Source organism: Centruroides vittatus, unplaced genomic scaffold (genome assembly GCF_030686945.1).
Source record: "Centruroides vittatus isolate TY-2023 unplaced genomic scaffold, ASM3068694v2 contig_371, whole genome shotgun sequence".
NCBI classification, from domain to species: Eukaryota; Metazoa; Arthropoda; class Arachnida; order Scorpiones; family Buthidae; genus Centruroides; species Centruroides vittatus.
Window position 1 is genome coordinate 1,293,474 of NW_027122194.1, and position 17,312 is coordinate 1,310,785.

General features: G+C 30.1%; 2 protein-coding genes across 3 annotated transcripts; one reads left to right on the plus strand and one right to left on the minus strand.

Moving 5' to 3' along the window:
- Positions 1–1,348: 1,348 nt before the first annotated feature.
- On the minus strand, positions 1,349–13,679 carry LOC136975390 (hexosaminidase D-like). Of its 2 annotated transcripts, none has more exons than XM_067270433.1 (2): positions 13,566–13,679; positions 1,349–4,131 (listed from the first exon to the last, which is right to left on the minus strand). In XM_067270433.1, the coding sequence occupies exon 2, from the start codon at positions 4,101–4,103 to the stop codon at positions 2,226–2,228; it is 1,878 nt and encodes a 625-aa protein (XP_067126534.1). In that variant the 5' UTR covers positions 4,104–4,131; positions 13,566–13,679; the 3' UTR covers positions 1,349–2,225. The 2 variants fall into 2 exon arrangements, with proteins under 2 accessions (XP_067126534.1, XP_067126533.1); XM_067270432.1 differs by having other exon boundaries at positions 13,472–13,638.
- On the plus strand, positions 9,565–10,512 carry LOC136975451 (uncharacterized protein PF3D7_1120000-like). The gene has a single exon (XM_067270510.1). The coding sequence runs from the start codon at positions 9,565–9,567 to the stop codon at positions 10,510–10,512; it is 948 nt and encodes a 315-aa protein (XP_067126611.1).
- Positions 13,680–17,312: the final 3,633 nt, after the last annotated feature.

The following is a 17,312-nucleotide window of genomic DNA, read 5'->3' on the forward strand; positions in this document are numbered from 1 at the left end:
TTACTCCAAAATATATATATTTTGGAGTAAAAGATTCTGATATATATATATATATATCTATATAAGAAAAATTTTTGAGAAAAGTTGGAAAAAAGCAGAACCTGTAACCACAAAAGAAATCTTTGGGATCCTTCTTGTAGACTGTAACCTGTAAGTTTTAAGTTTAAAGCCTTCCAAAAGCAAGCAAATAGGCCTGCTGCACAACAATGAAGTTATATCATGCAAGATGGCCAAAGGTTTTAACTTATCAGATGCTGACACACTGTCAAGTTTTGATCAAAGAACCTCAAGAATTTTTCATAGATGATTTCTATTCCCTCTTACTATCTCCATTGTTGGCTCTACCAAATCCATGATGGGCATGATAAAAATAGTTCATTTTTATAAGTCCATCAGGACAGTTTTAAATTAAAATAGTTATGCCAGTAAAGAGAATTAATCCAAAAATTTATTGAAGTTGGTTATCATCTTTTCATTAAATTAAACATGTATAGTTACTATAGTATCTAAATTATATTTTTGGTATTTTTTTTTTAATAATATGGTTATAAATAGTCCAACAATATGCTAAACTGTCTAAAACATCATTTGTGATAACTATATTGAACATAAGTAACCTATATTTTAGTTAGATTTTATCAAAAATATTTCAGTTGTTTAAATTTCATCAGTGTTTAATTTCTGCAAATTTTGCAAAATTAAGTATTTTTCAATCTCTCTCGATTTTTAACTCCATATTTATCGCATGAAAGCTTTTTCTGGTTCCTGGAAGTCTGATCATATCATTATTATACAAATTTGTTTCATATTAGTTTAAATAGTAGTAACAAATCATTTTACCTGAAAGTTATCCATTTCCTTTGAACCATTCTCTACACATACTAATTTCCTCATATTCTTCTGGACATCTTCAATATTGCTAATTGGAAGGGATTGAAACAGATTAACAATGAATTATTCTTAATTTCACTTACAAAGACCTAAAAATCAATGTTTGGTTGTAAGCGAAATTGAGAATAACTCTTTCACAATACCTCAAAATAAATTGTAATATATTAATATTAAGTCTGGACTGTGAGGATGCTACAACCATTCAATGGATGTCCAATCCATTGTCCACTAAACTTTGTTGAAATGTAATCTACATGGAAGATCACTTCAGATGCTATAGTCACAAACTTCTATCTAATGCTACATCATGCATTAGAAATTTGTGACATCAATATTTCCTCTTTTGTAAACATGCATTAGCAAAATACAATTAGCAAAACATGATGATGATCCTTACCATAATCATGAGAACTTTGAGCATTTTATAAACTTGTATACAGTATTTATAAAACATTAATAGAAATACCAAAAAAAACTTTAATGGAAGACTTTTGTCTACAGAGCATTAAACAATCTACATACGTCATATCAAATGAGATTTCTGGATATCATAAGATAAAATTTTAAAGATTGGCAATATAGAAATTATTTTACATTCAGTCATGTGACTGAAATTACATTGCATCTCGTCACACAATAAATATAATATTGTAAAAACAAACTAGTTTTAACTTAAAAATTTTAACTATTCTAGGAAAATATTAAAACTTGGAAAAAATTTAAATACACAAACTACATTTTTTTTTACATAAATTAAAAAAAAAATCTTTGCTGCAACTGAACACACTTTATAATTCATAAACTTTTATGACTGAAACTCACAAAATAACTTTACAAAAAATGAAATATCTAAATATGGTTAATTTCAAGTTTCAATATAAGTAGAATTGTCAAGAAATTCCAAGTATGTAAGTCATTTCTTTTCTTTTTTTGCATTTCAATTCATGTATAATAAATGTTGCATTTATTTCCACCAGTTATTATTTAAAACTGAGAAGTAAAAGTAAGGAATTTTCATAAGCACATTGGGCGACAGACAATTTTGGACCCTTCAATTATATAGTTGAAAAATAAACTTTAAAATGCAACATTTTAAAATAGTTTTCTCAAATATATGCTTTCTTCATTTGTATTAATGATTTATTTACTTCTTTTTTAAATTGAGTATTACTAAAGTACAATCTGTTTGGTGCTTTAAATCATGACTAGTTTTAAGACTGAATGATGTCATTTTGATCTTTGGTCATTAACAGAATCCTGTGCTATTTTTTTGTTTTTCTTGTAGTAATCCTTCTCTGCCATTAAATTATTTAATTAAAAATAAAAAAAAATTTTTACCTATCCCTATTTTCTATACCATTTTCTTCCTTTGTTCCCACAGAAAACTTTTTAAGTTCTTCTAAAACTGGAAGGGGTCTGCGTGGCCATACTTTTAATTTTTTCAAAATCAAAGATTGCTTCCAGAGGTTTTCCATTTTTTCCAAATAAGGATATACATTCTGTTCTATCCATTCTGCTACAGTATATTCATCGTAGACCTCGCGGAGTGCCTCTCGGGCAGAACGAATAAGAGATGTTATGGGATAATAATTTGAAGAATATTCAGTCAGTCCCTCATCTATACGCATGGGACTACTGATGTTGTGACGGATGTTAAATTCTGTGAGCCAAGCTTTATGAATCGTTACATCATATAAATATTCCTTTACTTTCTTAATAACTTCATCTCTATATTGAGTGAGTCTGAAAACTGCAGAACCAGGGAAAGAACAGGGGTTACCAAGATGCCATAAATGAGGATCATTTTCCAGATCAATGATATTTTTTGAAGAGTGTACTGTGCACTGTAATACTTCCAATACCTTTTTATTTGTGTCTTCGTTATACTGGCCTTGAGTGATGGTCAATAAATTGAGAATTAGAGAAGGAAGGCCAGCTGGTAATAACTCGCACAATGTTGCAAAGTGATCATATCTTTGCCAGCCTGTGATGGTTATACCACGAAACGAATCAAATTTTGCTCTTTGTTCTTTCATAACTTCTAACCATGCTATATTGTTTTCCAGATGCATTTTTGCATTTGGAACTGTCAAAGTTTCGCCAAAGGCACCTTTGAAGGCACTAGCAGCCCACATATTGGGGAAAACCTCACTATACATTATCCATATGTTTTCTGGTATAAAGTGATATATATCTTTTACATAAGTCCACACCATTGGTTCTACTAATGAACCTAATTGATACTCTTTCAACTTTTCTAATGACATTTGACGGAGCATGTCGTCCCAGATAATTGGGATGATATTATATTTAGTGCGTATGTACTGTGCCACTCTGCTCACGTGAGAGAGAAAAAGATCATCACGGTCCTTTCTTACACATTTTGGACAATAGCCTAGATGAAAGACTTCATCACAACCGATGTGCAACCACTTGAGATTCGAATGAAGAGAAACAACCTGATCAATGATAGATTGTATAATAATAAATGATTCATTTCTAGATGGACATATTGATTGTGGAAAATCATCAATTTCACGCAGATGTCTAAATTCTTGAAATTTTAAGATATATTCCAGGTGTCCAAATGTCTGAACCAAAGGAACAACATGAAAATTAAAAGACTCTGCTAATGATAAAATAAACTGAACATCATCTTTTGAATATGCATTTTCTGCCGCAGTTTGGGCTAAATTCTCTTTATAAGGAAACATATCTTCGTATTCTAATAAAATACCATTTGCTCCTGCTTCTTTTAATATAGGGAAAATTTGACTGTAATAACTAATTTTAGGCGGTGCACCTTTTAAATCCAAATGCACCAGACGTAAAGGAGGAATATACCTGATAGTCTTTTCATTTCCAAGCTGTTTTTGAAACGGCCATCGTCGTCCTTTATTGGATCTTTTTCCGAGGCTGTCACCATTCTGATCTGGTCTTTGTCCTTCCAGATAATTTCCCTGTGAAGTCGGAAGAGCTGACAAATTGCGTCTAGGAACAGAGGTTTCTTGATTTTTGTTATTTTCACTCATTCCAAGAGGAAAGTTGATCCTTTTACCTAAATGAAATAAACTTCCTTGTCCAAGAGAACTATATTGGATACCAACAATGACAAGAGTACTGATGATAAATGTAGCTGCCATTAAAGATTTCCTTCGCCACATTGATGCCATTAAATGCCGGATGCAATGCCGGACTCTTCTAACCAACATTTTTGTTTCTTGCTTCAAATTCTGTCACCTATGAAATTTATAAAATAAGCCAATCAAAATAGGTACAAAGTTATTTTAATGCTAAATCTATAAAGAGAATCATCATCACCACATTAACCTATAACATTGTATAATATTAATAAATTAGTAATTATATTATTTTATTACAATAGGAGTTATACAATAGTTTATATTGTATAACTCCTAAACTGATTAAACAACTGTAAAATTATATATCCTTTTCTATATTATACTGTGAGAGCCTGGACTTGACAAAATTTTTGAGGGAAAAATTTTATCAAGTCCATGCTCTCATAATACTATATTATTTTTTTTAATTGAAATAAATATTTTAATTACTTTTAAATATTATATAGCCTATATATATGTGCACAAGTTCATAAATATGTATTTATATTGTAAAAATTATTAAGAGTAACAAATAGAGCATGAAAGATGAAAATGATAATATGCAAAACTTTTGCAATTTTCTGCATATTTGACAATTATTTCTAGCTTTTATTTATTTATACAAATTATCTAAAATGCTATAGTTGGCTCTGATTTTTCATGTCTACATTAAATTTAAGTTTCAGTTGAAGTTTTTCTATTTATGGATTAACCATCAACAATAAGACAATATGATAGGAAAGGAATTGGCTGCATTCAGCAAAGTCAATAGTTGTAACTGAGCAACAGCATTTCAAATCAGTAGCTGTTACATAGTTACATCTGCTGAATGATGCGTGTACGCATTGGAACAAACAGCAGCCATCATTGGTCAGTTTCAGGTAGCAATAGGTAGCGTAAATGAAAGATGCTACTAAATATGACATCAAAATACCAAACAGTGCTACTGTGGAGGGCGTTCAGCAGAAAATACTCAATAGCTCCGAAACTGTTGAGTCTTCTGAATGCAGTCATTATTAGATTAAGACATGAGAGTGAGAATTTAAGACAATTCATCATGGCAACAAACTCCTAAACTTTGTGAATATTTTGTTTTTTCCCTTTTCAAAAAAGAAGAAAAAAAACAGAATATTTATAAATATTTACAATTATATCTTTTATTAATAAAATTTGAATTGTTCATATTAATATATTTTAGATGAATGATCCAGACTAGATTCATATAAATCAATGGTATTCAACTGTGTTCTGAAGATAGCACAACAGATTTTTCATCGAATATATTGAAAATAAAATTTCTGTAAGATGTAAAGTTATTAAAGAGAAAACAACAGCATTTAAGACTTTCATACATTTCTTTCTTTAGACTTTATTGTTTAGTATTCTGCAAAGATAACACTCATCTATGAAGAGGTTCAATAAAGGATAAAAGTTTGAAAACTACTGGTATAAATTATAAAAATCTTGCCAATATTATCAATTATCCATAATCAGAAAATAAACATGAACTGAATCAGAAATTTGATCTATAATCTAACTATTCATAGAAAATAATTCAGAAATGGCCGATAGAAACCCAAGATAACTTTTTTTTTTTTGTAATTCAAATAAAAATTTAATTAACCTGTTACAGTCAAACCTTGCGTTACAAACACCCGTTTACAAACAAAATTTTGAACACTATATTTGCTCTAGTTGGCACATGATAACTCAGTTTCCAAACAAGCTACTCAGCAGAGCCGGCCACCAATGGTCAACTCATATACTTCCTAAGTTCGAGAAAGTCAATAGTCCAACCAATCAATGATAGGACTACTGATTCAGAAGTTATTGGTGCCAAGACTACCTTGCATCAATAGACATAACACGAACCATCAATGACGACATAATTCAAATTAGATTTTAATGTGCATGTAAGATACTACTTCCATTTATCAGTACATGTTGCAATAGAATTTAAATCAAATTAATAAAAACTGCCTTAATTGACATTTGCATAATAAAAATGACATCCATGAATCTGTATTTAAAGGTGCTTAACTTAAATTAAATAAAAATTTATTAATATAACATTATATATTCTAATAATAATATTTAATTTAATATTTATAAGTACTAGGTAGCCAGTTAATTAAAACTAAAAATAATAAAATAATAATTAAAACTTTTTACACCAAAACTGAAATTAAAATCAAAATTATTTTTAAAATTATAGCAAGCATTTATTTATTGTGACATTGTCCCAATGCCAGGCTGCAATTTTTAACCATACTTTTAATTTACTTAATTTAAAATATATGCTCTCCACCTCAAATTAGTAGTGGCTTGCCCCTGTACATTATACTTTTCCTTTACAACAGTCATATCTAAATCTTCCAGGGGAAAAATTTTGAACTGAAATAATGTGACTTCCAATCTGCATTGCAAGTTCATATATAGTTAATCGGACCTCCTGCCCCTACGGTTTTCGTATCTGGGCTCATCTTTCATCTACCTAACTCTGTTCTTGAGATTAAGGAAAGGCAGACAGTCGACAGTGACAATTTATAGCTTTACAATTTTTTCAAATTGAAGCCCAATCACATCAATCAAAAAATATTTCGGAAAGTGTGGATGAAGTACTTGTCAGTCTTGCTTGATTTGGTTATATTTCATCTTGGCAGTCAGAGTAGAGTCTATTTATAGCACTTCTTTGTAACATGTAAGTTTCAATTGGTGGTGACAGAACATTTTGCTTTTAATATATAATATTATACTGCATTTATAGGCATTTTTATTTATGAAATACAGCTTAAAAGATAAAAAAAAAAAAAAAAAAAGACTGTTTTTGGAGACAGATTAATCCATTCTACATTGTTTCTTATCAGAAAATTTTTTCCATTTGAGAACAAATCGGTTTCTGAACTTTTAAGAATGAATTAAGTTCATACACAGAGGTATAAACCACACTCGTACCCAGCAGAATTCAATATACAAAAAATTTAAACAAACACCTTAATGTTCGCTGAGAAATTTATTAATTTAACTAACGTTTTCGGCTATTTATTTATATTACCATTTTTATTTATTTATGTTTATTTATTTATTTTTATTACCATGTTCATTCTCTTTCTTTTATTTTTTGTCCGTTACTAATGATTTGAATTTTTTCAAACTATTGTATTCTTTTAATAGAACGATATTGTTTCTTGTTCGAAAGTTAAAACCTGAAGATGGCTTATTGAATAAGCCGAAAACGTTAGTTAAATTAATAAATTTCTCAGCGAACATTAAGGTGTTTGTTTAAGTTTTTTGTATTTTTTCATACACAGAGGTTTGACTATTTTAAAAATTTATTATATATCTAGAAATTTTCAAATTGTATATATGCAGGTTTTTATATTTTTGCCTAAAACAACTATCAATATTTAATACTCTCATTATGTTACAAATTTAAAAAAAAAAATTATGTTTTTAGAAAACAATATTTTAATATAACAGCATAAATCTTTTAACATGTAGCATTAAACAATATAAATCTTTTAATAATATAGGCCAAGGATGGCCAGGGATTTAATTAAGCAAGTAGTCAAAATTGTCAAATCTACAATGGCTGTGTTCTGCAGACTCAACAGTTGTAACCAAGCAAATTGGTAGCTGTTACGTAGCAACCTGGATCTGCCGAACGACGAGTGACATTGTGTTGGAACAAAAAGCCTCATTGGTCAGTTTCAGGTAGTGCTAGGTAGTGTAAATGAAAGACATTACCAAATGTGATGTCAAAACATCAAACATATTCCAAAAGAGCACTACTGTAGAGGGCATTCAGCAGAAAAATACTAAACAGCTCCGGAACTGTCGAGTCTGCCGAATGCAGCCAATGCAACATTTTCTCAGATGCCAACCAAAACTTTTGGATGCATATTATTACTTGGGGTCTTAAGTATTCAGAGAACTTTTTCAAATAATCAAAACGTCACATAAAAAAAACCGATATATTCTCTATGAAACACGAAAAAATATATATAAAAAGATGTTGGATATTTATTTTTTATGGCAAGCCCTAGGTTACAGAGGAAACAATCGTTGGCGTGCCATGCTCAGCACATGTGCCAACATACCCTCACTGCAGCCCTCTTGTGTTCTTTCCTCTAGACATAGCCACGCTTGAATATACTTTAATATATGATCTTCCTTGCACTTTATTCTTATATTAAGAAACAGCAATAACACAAATTTATATTTACTTATAACATGCAATGAGTAATGAAAATGTTTTCTCTGTAGAAAATATTCAGATTTTATTAAGTTTTAACTCTAAAAATCAAACAAAAATAAACACGAAACGGCCATTTTATTATAAAATTAATAATAAACAAGCTTCTGCTTTATTAATTTACGTTAAAATCAAATAATTATTAACGTTAAAAAAATATTTTTCCATCAACAGCGCAAGCAACGCTACACCGAAACCAAATAGCGCTACTATATCGCTATTTAATAGCAAGAAAAAAAAATTAATAAATAAAAAAAAAAGTTATCGGAGCAATTAGAAACTTGAACTAATACAAACATATTAAATTTGTTAACAATATTAACGAAAAGCGTAGCCGGCAAGTTCCTCAAATTACATCTAAACGACTGAAACATAACGAAGCTATCGATCTTTCCAGCCACCAATCAGCAGCAGCTTGCATGACGACGTTGACATTGCAAACGAATTTGCTACTATTCGAAATGTTTTTTTTTTAAAAGTAATTTCTACTATTTTTGTAAGTCATTTGCTTATTTTGTTGCCGAAAAAAGGTCTTAATGTTCGATTCTATGACGCGTGTATGTTGGCGGCAATGTTAATTTCTCCATTTCGATTCCCGCAGAAAATTTTAATAAATTCAAGGTCGCAGAGGTAAAATTACGCGAAAAGAAAATCTGACATTCTCTGGAAAATCTAAGTGGTTTATTCCTTTTCTAATATCACTAGCAGATTTTCTTTTAGCCGAATCCTTCTTATAATCGTGGATTCACACGTGCATTTTTCTTTTAGTTTAATCTGTTTCGATTTTTCCTACTTGTTGCCTGACATTCGTGCTGTGGATTCGTGTTGAAGATTGATTCATTACAGCGACCATCTAGGACTCTATACAATGAATATCGTATAAAAAAAGTTTTATGACCTTCGATGAACATACTGGTGTAATTACTTAGAATACAGATGTTAATTAACATCTAAAATATAATTACTTCTTTTACATGAAAATTGCTAACATTGTTCATGAATAATTAAAAATAAACCAATTTCGTGCAAATCAGATTTTTAATGGAGTTAAAAAAAACGAAAAATTATGCAATTCAACAGGAAATTTGAATTAGCATATGTTTAATATCAAATAATATACTTAAATACAATATAAACGTACACAATCATTCTCTATCTTTCTTGTAATTACACATGAAAGACAAAAAAAGATAAAGTATGACAATTTATGGATAATAAAAATGCTTTACTATTATATTCTTATATGGGGGCGTGATCTGACTGCGGAGGTGTTGGTGACTTTTTTGCTGAGCTGCTATGGCGATGTTAGAGTTAAATCCCGGTCCTTTCCCTCGGTCTCCTCCGTTACCGAGACAAGAAGTTATGCAAAAAAGGGGACGAGGAAGACCACGTAAAGAGGTTACAACGGATATCGAGGGAAATAATCAGACGACCGAAATATCAGGAAAAGAATACTTGATTGAGGAACATATTAAGAATACTGCTGACACTTCGAGGTATGCTACGATCAAAGACTTTTTTGAACCGGCAGAAGATCCTCTAGTACCATGTACCACTGAACCTGAATATTCACTAAAATCAGTCTATGAATTGATCCAGGACAAATTTGATCGTCTGAACTCCGAGATTCGTTCTATGAGAGCCGAAATCAACAATATGAACGAAGAAAATATAAAGCTCAAGGAAGAGATGAAAGAGATGTGTAAAAAAATACGTACATTAGAAGAAAGAACTGACTCGCATAGCAAGCTAAAAGGTATGGTGGATTTTGAAATTGATAAAATGTTAAACGAGACGACTAAGAAGAACCTAATAATATTTAATTTTCCATTCAAAACCTCGGAATATGTAGAAGAGTTGAAAAAATTTATAAAAGAAAACTTAGAACTTAACTGGATAGAAATTGAGGGTCTCATCCAACTAGGAAATAGAAAACATAATCAAGTAATTAAGGTTATGACCGAATCGGTTAAAGATAGAAACCTAATTCTTAGTAAATTCTGGACAACAAGATTTAAAATGACGGACGAAAAGAAAAAAATAATAATCTCAACTGACTTATGTTTGAGATCAAGGATTAGGAAAAAATTATTACTCAAACAGATTAAACTAGAGAAATCGGGTGACAACAGGATAAAAATAAGAGATGACTACTTCTTAAAAGAAAATACAATGTATACATACGATTTGAATACTAAAGAAATAATTCAGGTGAATCATTTTTTAGAGACAAATATAATATAAGATTAGTAAAAACAAAAGATAACTTAAATATAACACAGAAAAAATGGAGAATGGAGAATAATATAGAAAATAATAATAGTAAAGTGAATGGAGATGAGTTGATAGCCAAAGATAGTGAACTGGGTGAGAAAAAAGCAGGAACTTTAACAAGAGAAAAAAATAATGTGATGATGAGTTTTTGGAATACTCAAGGGCTAAGAGGGAAAATATTTAAAACCACGATAAGAGAATTCCTAGACACAAATAAAATAATTGGATTTCTAGAAACTTGGATTTTAAAATCTAGTGATATGGAAATAAAATATCCAGAGCAAGATAATAGCGTAATAATTAGCAATGCTCACCACAAAAAGAGGTTTGATCGCCCGTGGGGCGTTAAAATAGTCAAGGAAAATAAATTCTTAGGATTAATGTATACACCTAACCTCTCGTTTGAGAAACATTATAAAAATACACTAAACAACGCAAAAATTGTAATAGGTAAGTCAATAGGTTTATTCTGCAAGGCTAAACTAAAGAACTTAGGTACACTTGTTCAACTTTTTAATTCGATTGTGATGAATTCAATGGAGTATGCAGTCCCAATTTGGAACATGGATAAATTTAATGAATTTGAAAAAATACAGAATGTACCTACTCGCAAGATATTTCAGTTAGAATACAATATTCCGGGCAGCGCCTTAAGATTAGAAACAAATAGACTCAGATTAAATACTATACTAATAAAAAGATATTTGATGTTTCTACAAAAAATTATTAAGGCAGAAGATATAACAACAAAACTACTGTTTTCACTACACCACATATCAAGGGAAATGGATTTAAGACGAAGTTGGATAATGCAGCTATCAAAGATAGTAAATAAAAATGATTTTTCTATTAAACTGTTTTTGGATGATACAAATGATATGGAGCAGTATAGTAAAGAAATAATATATAGAGTTAAAAGATGTTTGATAAATGATTAATATGTTATATAATTAAGTTAAACAATCTACTGAATCATAATTGTGACAAATACTAATGAAATTCTATAGATTAGTAAGTAGAAAATATCAATGTTATTGAGATGCTATTATATGTGTATAAATATGCGTTTAAACAAAACGCCCCTGTAACAGGCGAAAGCCTTCTACGCCAAATAAAGATATCTATCTATCTATCTATCTATCTATCTATATTCTTATATTTTAACATACTTTGAAGGACTCATTTGGGTATATTTTTGATATTAAAGGATAAGATACTTTAGAAAACTTCATTAATCCTTAAAATTAAAGCTAATAAAATAGAAGTTATGAGTATTGAAGATTAAGAGTAATAAAATTGAGGATACTTTTAAAATTATGCTTGAACTTCACTCTTTCACACTAAGGTTAACAAAAATGCTAAAACATCTTTATTATCCTTAAAGTGGAAGATAATTTTAAGAATATTAAATGATAAATTAAGATTTCTATAATACTTAAATATTCCACATAAATGACTGACAAATTTTGAGTCATAAAAATACTCAATATAATTTCTACTTGTAAAGTATGCTGTCAATTTACTTAAATAATAAACTTTGATCTTAAGAAAATGATATATTCAGTGTAAATAATAATTAAGTAAACTTTTATATATATCATATCAATATTTAAGAATTGATTTTGCAACATATGATGATATACTGCTTTTCTTGAACATATTGATTTATTAGCATGTGCTGGTAAAATAAAGATAGTATGCAAACATATTGATTGTTCATTCTTTGAAGAATTAAAAATATCAACTTATAACGATAATCGATATCGAATATTTTCCAGATTGAATTTTGTAGAATTGCTTGCAAATACTTGTTTTATTGAAAACATAAACAATAGTTGAGTTAATAGCATCAAAAGGCTTCTATTTAATAAATTCCAGTTTATTTGCAGTACAAAGAATTGATTTATTATTGTTACAAAAGTTAATTGAGGGAAGAGCAGAGAAGGCATATGTCCTCAGACATTATAAAGTTTCTTAATAGATAATTAAAATATGCTATACTCTAATATTGAATATTAATAAAACAACCATTTTATTCTTCATTGATGCACGATGTTAAAACATGCACAATTATGTAAGCATCGGACTTGGATGTCATAAATCACGATATTCCTCTGCCAGTATAAAAATTAATAGTTTTATAATTATTTATATCATCAAAAATTGTTTATTTTTCTAAAAACTGACAAATTATACGAACCAGTTATTAATATTGCACGTATTTAAACACTTAAACTAAGCTTAATTTCATTTGTTTCAATATACTAAAAAACAAATTAAATATAAAACTTATTTAAACACAAAACAATGAAAATTATTATTCAACATATAAAGTTGTTTCCATTAAAGGTCTGCTATCAATATTGGTTTTCATTTTTTTAATTGTGCACAAAGGATTTTATGCAAATTAAACTTTTTGTTTCCAATAACTGGTTCAACGGCATTTATTTATTCCTTTATTAATATAAAAATATGTTCTTTAATAATAATAATTCCATTAGAATAAAATTAAAATATTGTCAGCATCAATTTTGCAATTTATTAATGAAGAAATAATTAAATTTTATCATAATGGATTCATTTTTTTTAAATATAAATCACAATTAAGTGACTTATACAAATATTTTTTTATGATTATAATGAAAAATATCTACTAATTTTAATATAATATGTTATTGTAAACAGGTTAATGTCTTAAATTTATTAAAATATTTTTATAAAGTACTGTACATATTGAAAGAAAATGGATTGATGTAATGGAGATGTTACTATATAAATTCTATAGGAGATACGTAAATATATGAAATTAGGGAGTAAAAGCAAACTGAATTCTGTATTGATAGAGCAATTTTGAAGAATATATTTTAAGAGAATGGCGTCAATACATCTTAAAGTAAAACATAGGATAAATCGTAGTAGAAATACTTACTATCGTAGAGAATTCTTAAGGAAGAATTTTGGATCTTTTTACGTCGGTTGACTTCATTATTATAACGAACAGATTTTGAATCTAACCATCACACCGATAATTTTTCACGGATGTCGAAGAGAAAGAAATCGTAATCCACTCTTCTCCCTGGAAGCTGAACATTTCATCGTATAGATGCCATCTAGTAGCAATAAATCGCAAAACTAAAATCATGATGGTAATTAAGAATTTATTTTATGACCTTTATGGTTTGATTATACTTGTATTTTATTATTATTATTATTCGTTTATAGAGTAAGTTTTTAGTTTTATACACTGCTTTTATAATGTTGAAAATTTTATAGAATTTACTTCAACTCCGCTTAAAGTGACCGGACGTTCCGGATTAACCGGGACGATCCCGGTTTTTGACTCTCCGTCTCGGACTATGCCGTTTTAATTTATAAGTAAATACAGGGCCGGATTTACCAATCCAGGGGCCTTGGGCACAAATTCGGTGGGGGCCCCCTTTAAAAGTATGCAAATTTGATGATTTAGAAAATTTACACAAAATACTGTACTTTTAACTAGATTTCAACTAGGAAGTTGTAAATTTCATTTAAAAATAAGGTTATTGTAAACATACATATATTTTATTGTGTAAAACTAATTATTTTAATTTAATTGAAAAATACCTGTGTAAAATTTTTTTCCGAAATTTTCCGATGTTTCATAGGTTTTTCCAGGGTTTGGTTTTCTTTGCCTGTGGGCCTGATGATTAGGCTACAATAGGCTGTCGCAGTAATAGGGGGAAAAAATTATGTTCAAACATAGTTTTGTGGGGGCCCTGGGCACTGGCCCCAAATGTCCTTATGTAAATCCGGCCCTGAGTAAATAAATCCATAGTTGTGTGGGCTTAATTGAAGAATTCTTACCGCTGTGTTACGGAGATGGATCTTAAATCATGCGATATGAAAATACATTTTGGTTTAACGAAGATCATATAAAACGGAATTAAAACAAATGCACGATCAAAATAGAATAAGAGGCGTTTCGTATTTATACTGTAATATCAGAAGCGACGATAATTTAATAGCATTAAATTACTATTTCTAGAAATAATTTTATATAATTAAAAAATAAGTTGGATCCCAATGCGTATCTAATGAATTACATCTACCGAAAAACTTTAGTTGGTGGTTTCAATATTAATCTGATACTCAATCTGACCAGGAAAGTAATGCTGAAATTCCTTTAGTTTCTTTTAAGTTTTTTCTGTTTAATTTAAATTTATTTATAAGAAAAATCAGCTGCGCATTTGTGAAATTAAAACACTAATTAATAGGAGGAAAAACTTCTGGTAGATCTTGATTTACAGACATATTTAAATTTAAAACTATTGATATATACTGTATATTGTGATAATAAGACAACGACGACGAGCAGAAGTTCGGGTTTCTGATTCGGAATTCTTCGAAGCAATTTTTAAATAAATTAAATTTATTAAGACCAAGGCAACATTGAGCATGGATGTAACAATGAGGCCTTACCTTAGATGTTCCATCTCGTAGTTCATTACTTTAACCTCCAAAATTTAATATCATCAATCCCCCTAATACACAAACTTCCCTGCAAAATTTCAGCAATTTTTGACAAAAAGCACAGGAGTTATTAAGTTTCAAAGAGAGTGAATAAAATCGTGCCACATGCACATACCCCCCATTTTTTTTTTTTTTTTTTTTTTTGCATTTCTCGACGTTTCAATGTCTCAAGTCCAAAAATTTAAAAATATTCGGGGGGCATTTTTTGACTGATCGCTATACTTTTCCAGCCGTTTAGTAAATTATAATTATACACACGTAATTTATATGATTCCCACTTAGTCTGAATTCAATATTCAAAATATTCGTGTAGCTTTTCTGTACGAAGGCAAATTTTTGGCATCTAAATAAAAAATTAAGGATCTGGACTTGATATATGTAAATTTTTGGTCATAAAACCCCAAGAACTTCTCTGGCTGGTCTGTTAGGCTTTGTCCGTCACCACACAAAGCTGCATCATTGTGGACCTAGTCATATAACACAGGCCTAATGAGGTTTTCCATGTACACAGGATGGAGGAAGTTATGAATTACAGTCATTACAACCCCACTTTTGAAGGCTAGCCATATAAGATTATAAATTATTAAATAACGAAAAGGGTACTGTATAAAAATAATGCTTGTATATAAAACTATGGCCATCAACCTAAAGCAAACCAATGAAAAGTTCAGCTACTTACATAATAAATTATTACAAACTGACTATTAGTTTAAAACTCAAGACAAACATATAATTTATTAAAATGCATGACAATAGCAATAAAAAGAAATTTTTGTACAAGCATAGATGAAATACTGGAATTATTCATCTGGTTAATAATGCTATTTTTCACTGAGATAGTATCAACAGCTTTATAAACTATCAATGAAGTTTTTTTTGTCCATCATGAGTTCAGTCAGGTCCATAGTAGGAATGCAAGACGGGGACTGAATCTGACATATTCAGGACAAACTGTTTGCGAAAAATTCCTGGGATTCCCTGCCTGAATTCAATTCCAGGTCTCCAAGTCACTAGGCTAAATGTTTTTCCTCTCTAAATAACCTTTAAGCTATGGATCTTACATCATGAAAAATATGATAGTTCATTCTTGTGTATTAAATCTTAATTGCTGTATAAATGATGATAACTTAATTTTTCTAGCAAATCTTTTTTTCTGATTCATGTATAAAAATAATATTCATTGTTTTGATACATGAATCAGAATAAATGATTTAAAATGTACTGAAGTATTACACAACGTTTGTTTTATTAATAAATATTATCCAAGCATGCTAATGAGTGAAGTTCGTGTCATGGTAAAACATAGTAAACTTCTTTACTCTATGTGCTACACTTTGACATAGTGGTATCAGACTTTGTCAATTTCTGGATGAAGTTTGATCTTGGTGTTCAAATGATCCAGTTGTTCACAGTAGCATTCTTTCATGACAGGGGTGCTGATTTTAAACAGCTCCGTCATGATGATGCCAAACACAGATAATTGCCTTCTTATGTACCATTGGCCCTTTTGACATTTACAACAGCTAGTTGACCTTATGATGCTTTAACAAATGCTTTGTAGATGAGATCATTAGCCTTTGTTGCATTGTGGCCACTTTTGAAGTGATAGAGAATCAGCATGCAAATGTGTTCTTTTGATAGTTTCACATTGTCAGACATTGCTGATGCATTTATTTCCAATGAAATATGTGACCAAGTACAGCAAACAAAGACTGAAACTCATCGGGACTTGTCTACAAGAAGGCTACAATTGGCCACCTGGAGATCAACAGATTCTTTGCAGACACCAATCTACTGAAAGCCTTGACAACATTCATCAAAGACAGCAGAGCACTTGCCCACCTACAAGAGAGCAACTTAGCGCCAACCGAAGTACCCAAGGAAACCAACAAGTGTGAAAAGACAAGTCCTCCTATACTTAGACTATTTAAACTGTTTTACCAGTCTCTTCCACAATTAATCATCGATCACCCCTGTTGTTATGTCTCCAGCTGGGAAAGTACAGCTTCTACGAAATCGTTTTCTGGAGGGGTTCTAGGTTAACCCAATGGGTAGGAGGAGGGGCCTAGCAGTTGGGGTACAACTCTGTCCCTCCTCTCCCTCCACATTGAAAATGAAATTGACTTTGAAAGCGGTGATCTGACCATCAACACTTCTACATTGTTTATGTCCATGTATCCTGCAGCCTAGTCCCCTGGTGCAAAGGTGCTTTTACTCTGCTTTGTATATAAACTGATACTGCTGTTATTTGCTTTGCAACT

Coding starts and splice junctions, on each gene's coding strand:
- LOC136975390 (XM_067270433.1), bottom strand. CDS start 4,103: ATGTTGGTTAGAAGAGTCCGGCATTGCATCCGGCATTTAATGGCATCA.
- LOC136975451 (XM_067270510.1), top strand. CDS start 9,565: ATGGCGATGTTAGAGTTAAATCCCGGTCCTTTCCCTCGGTCTCCTCCG.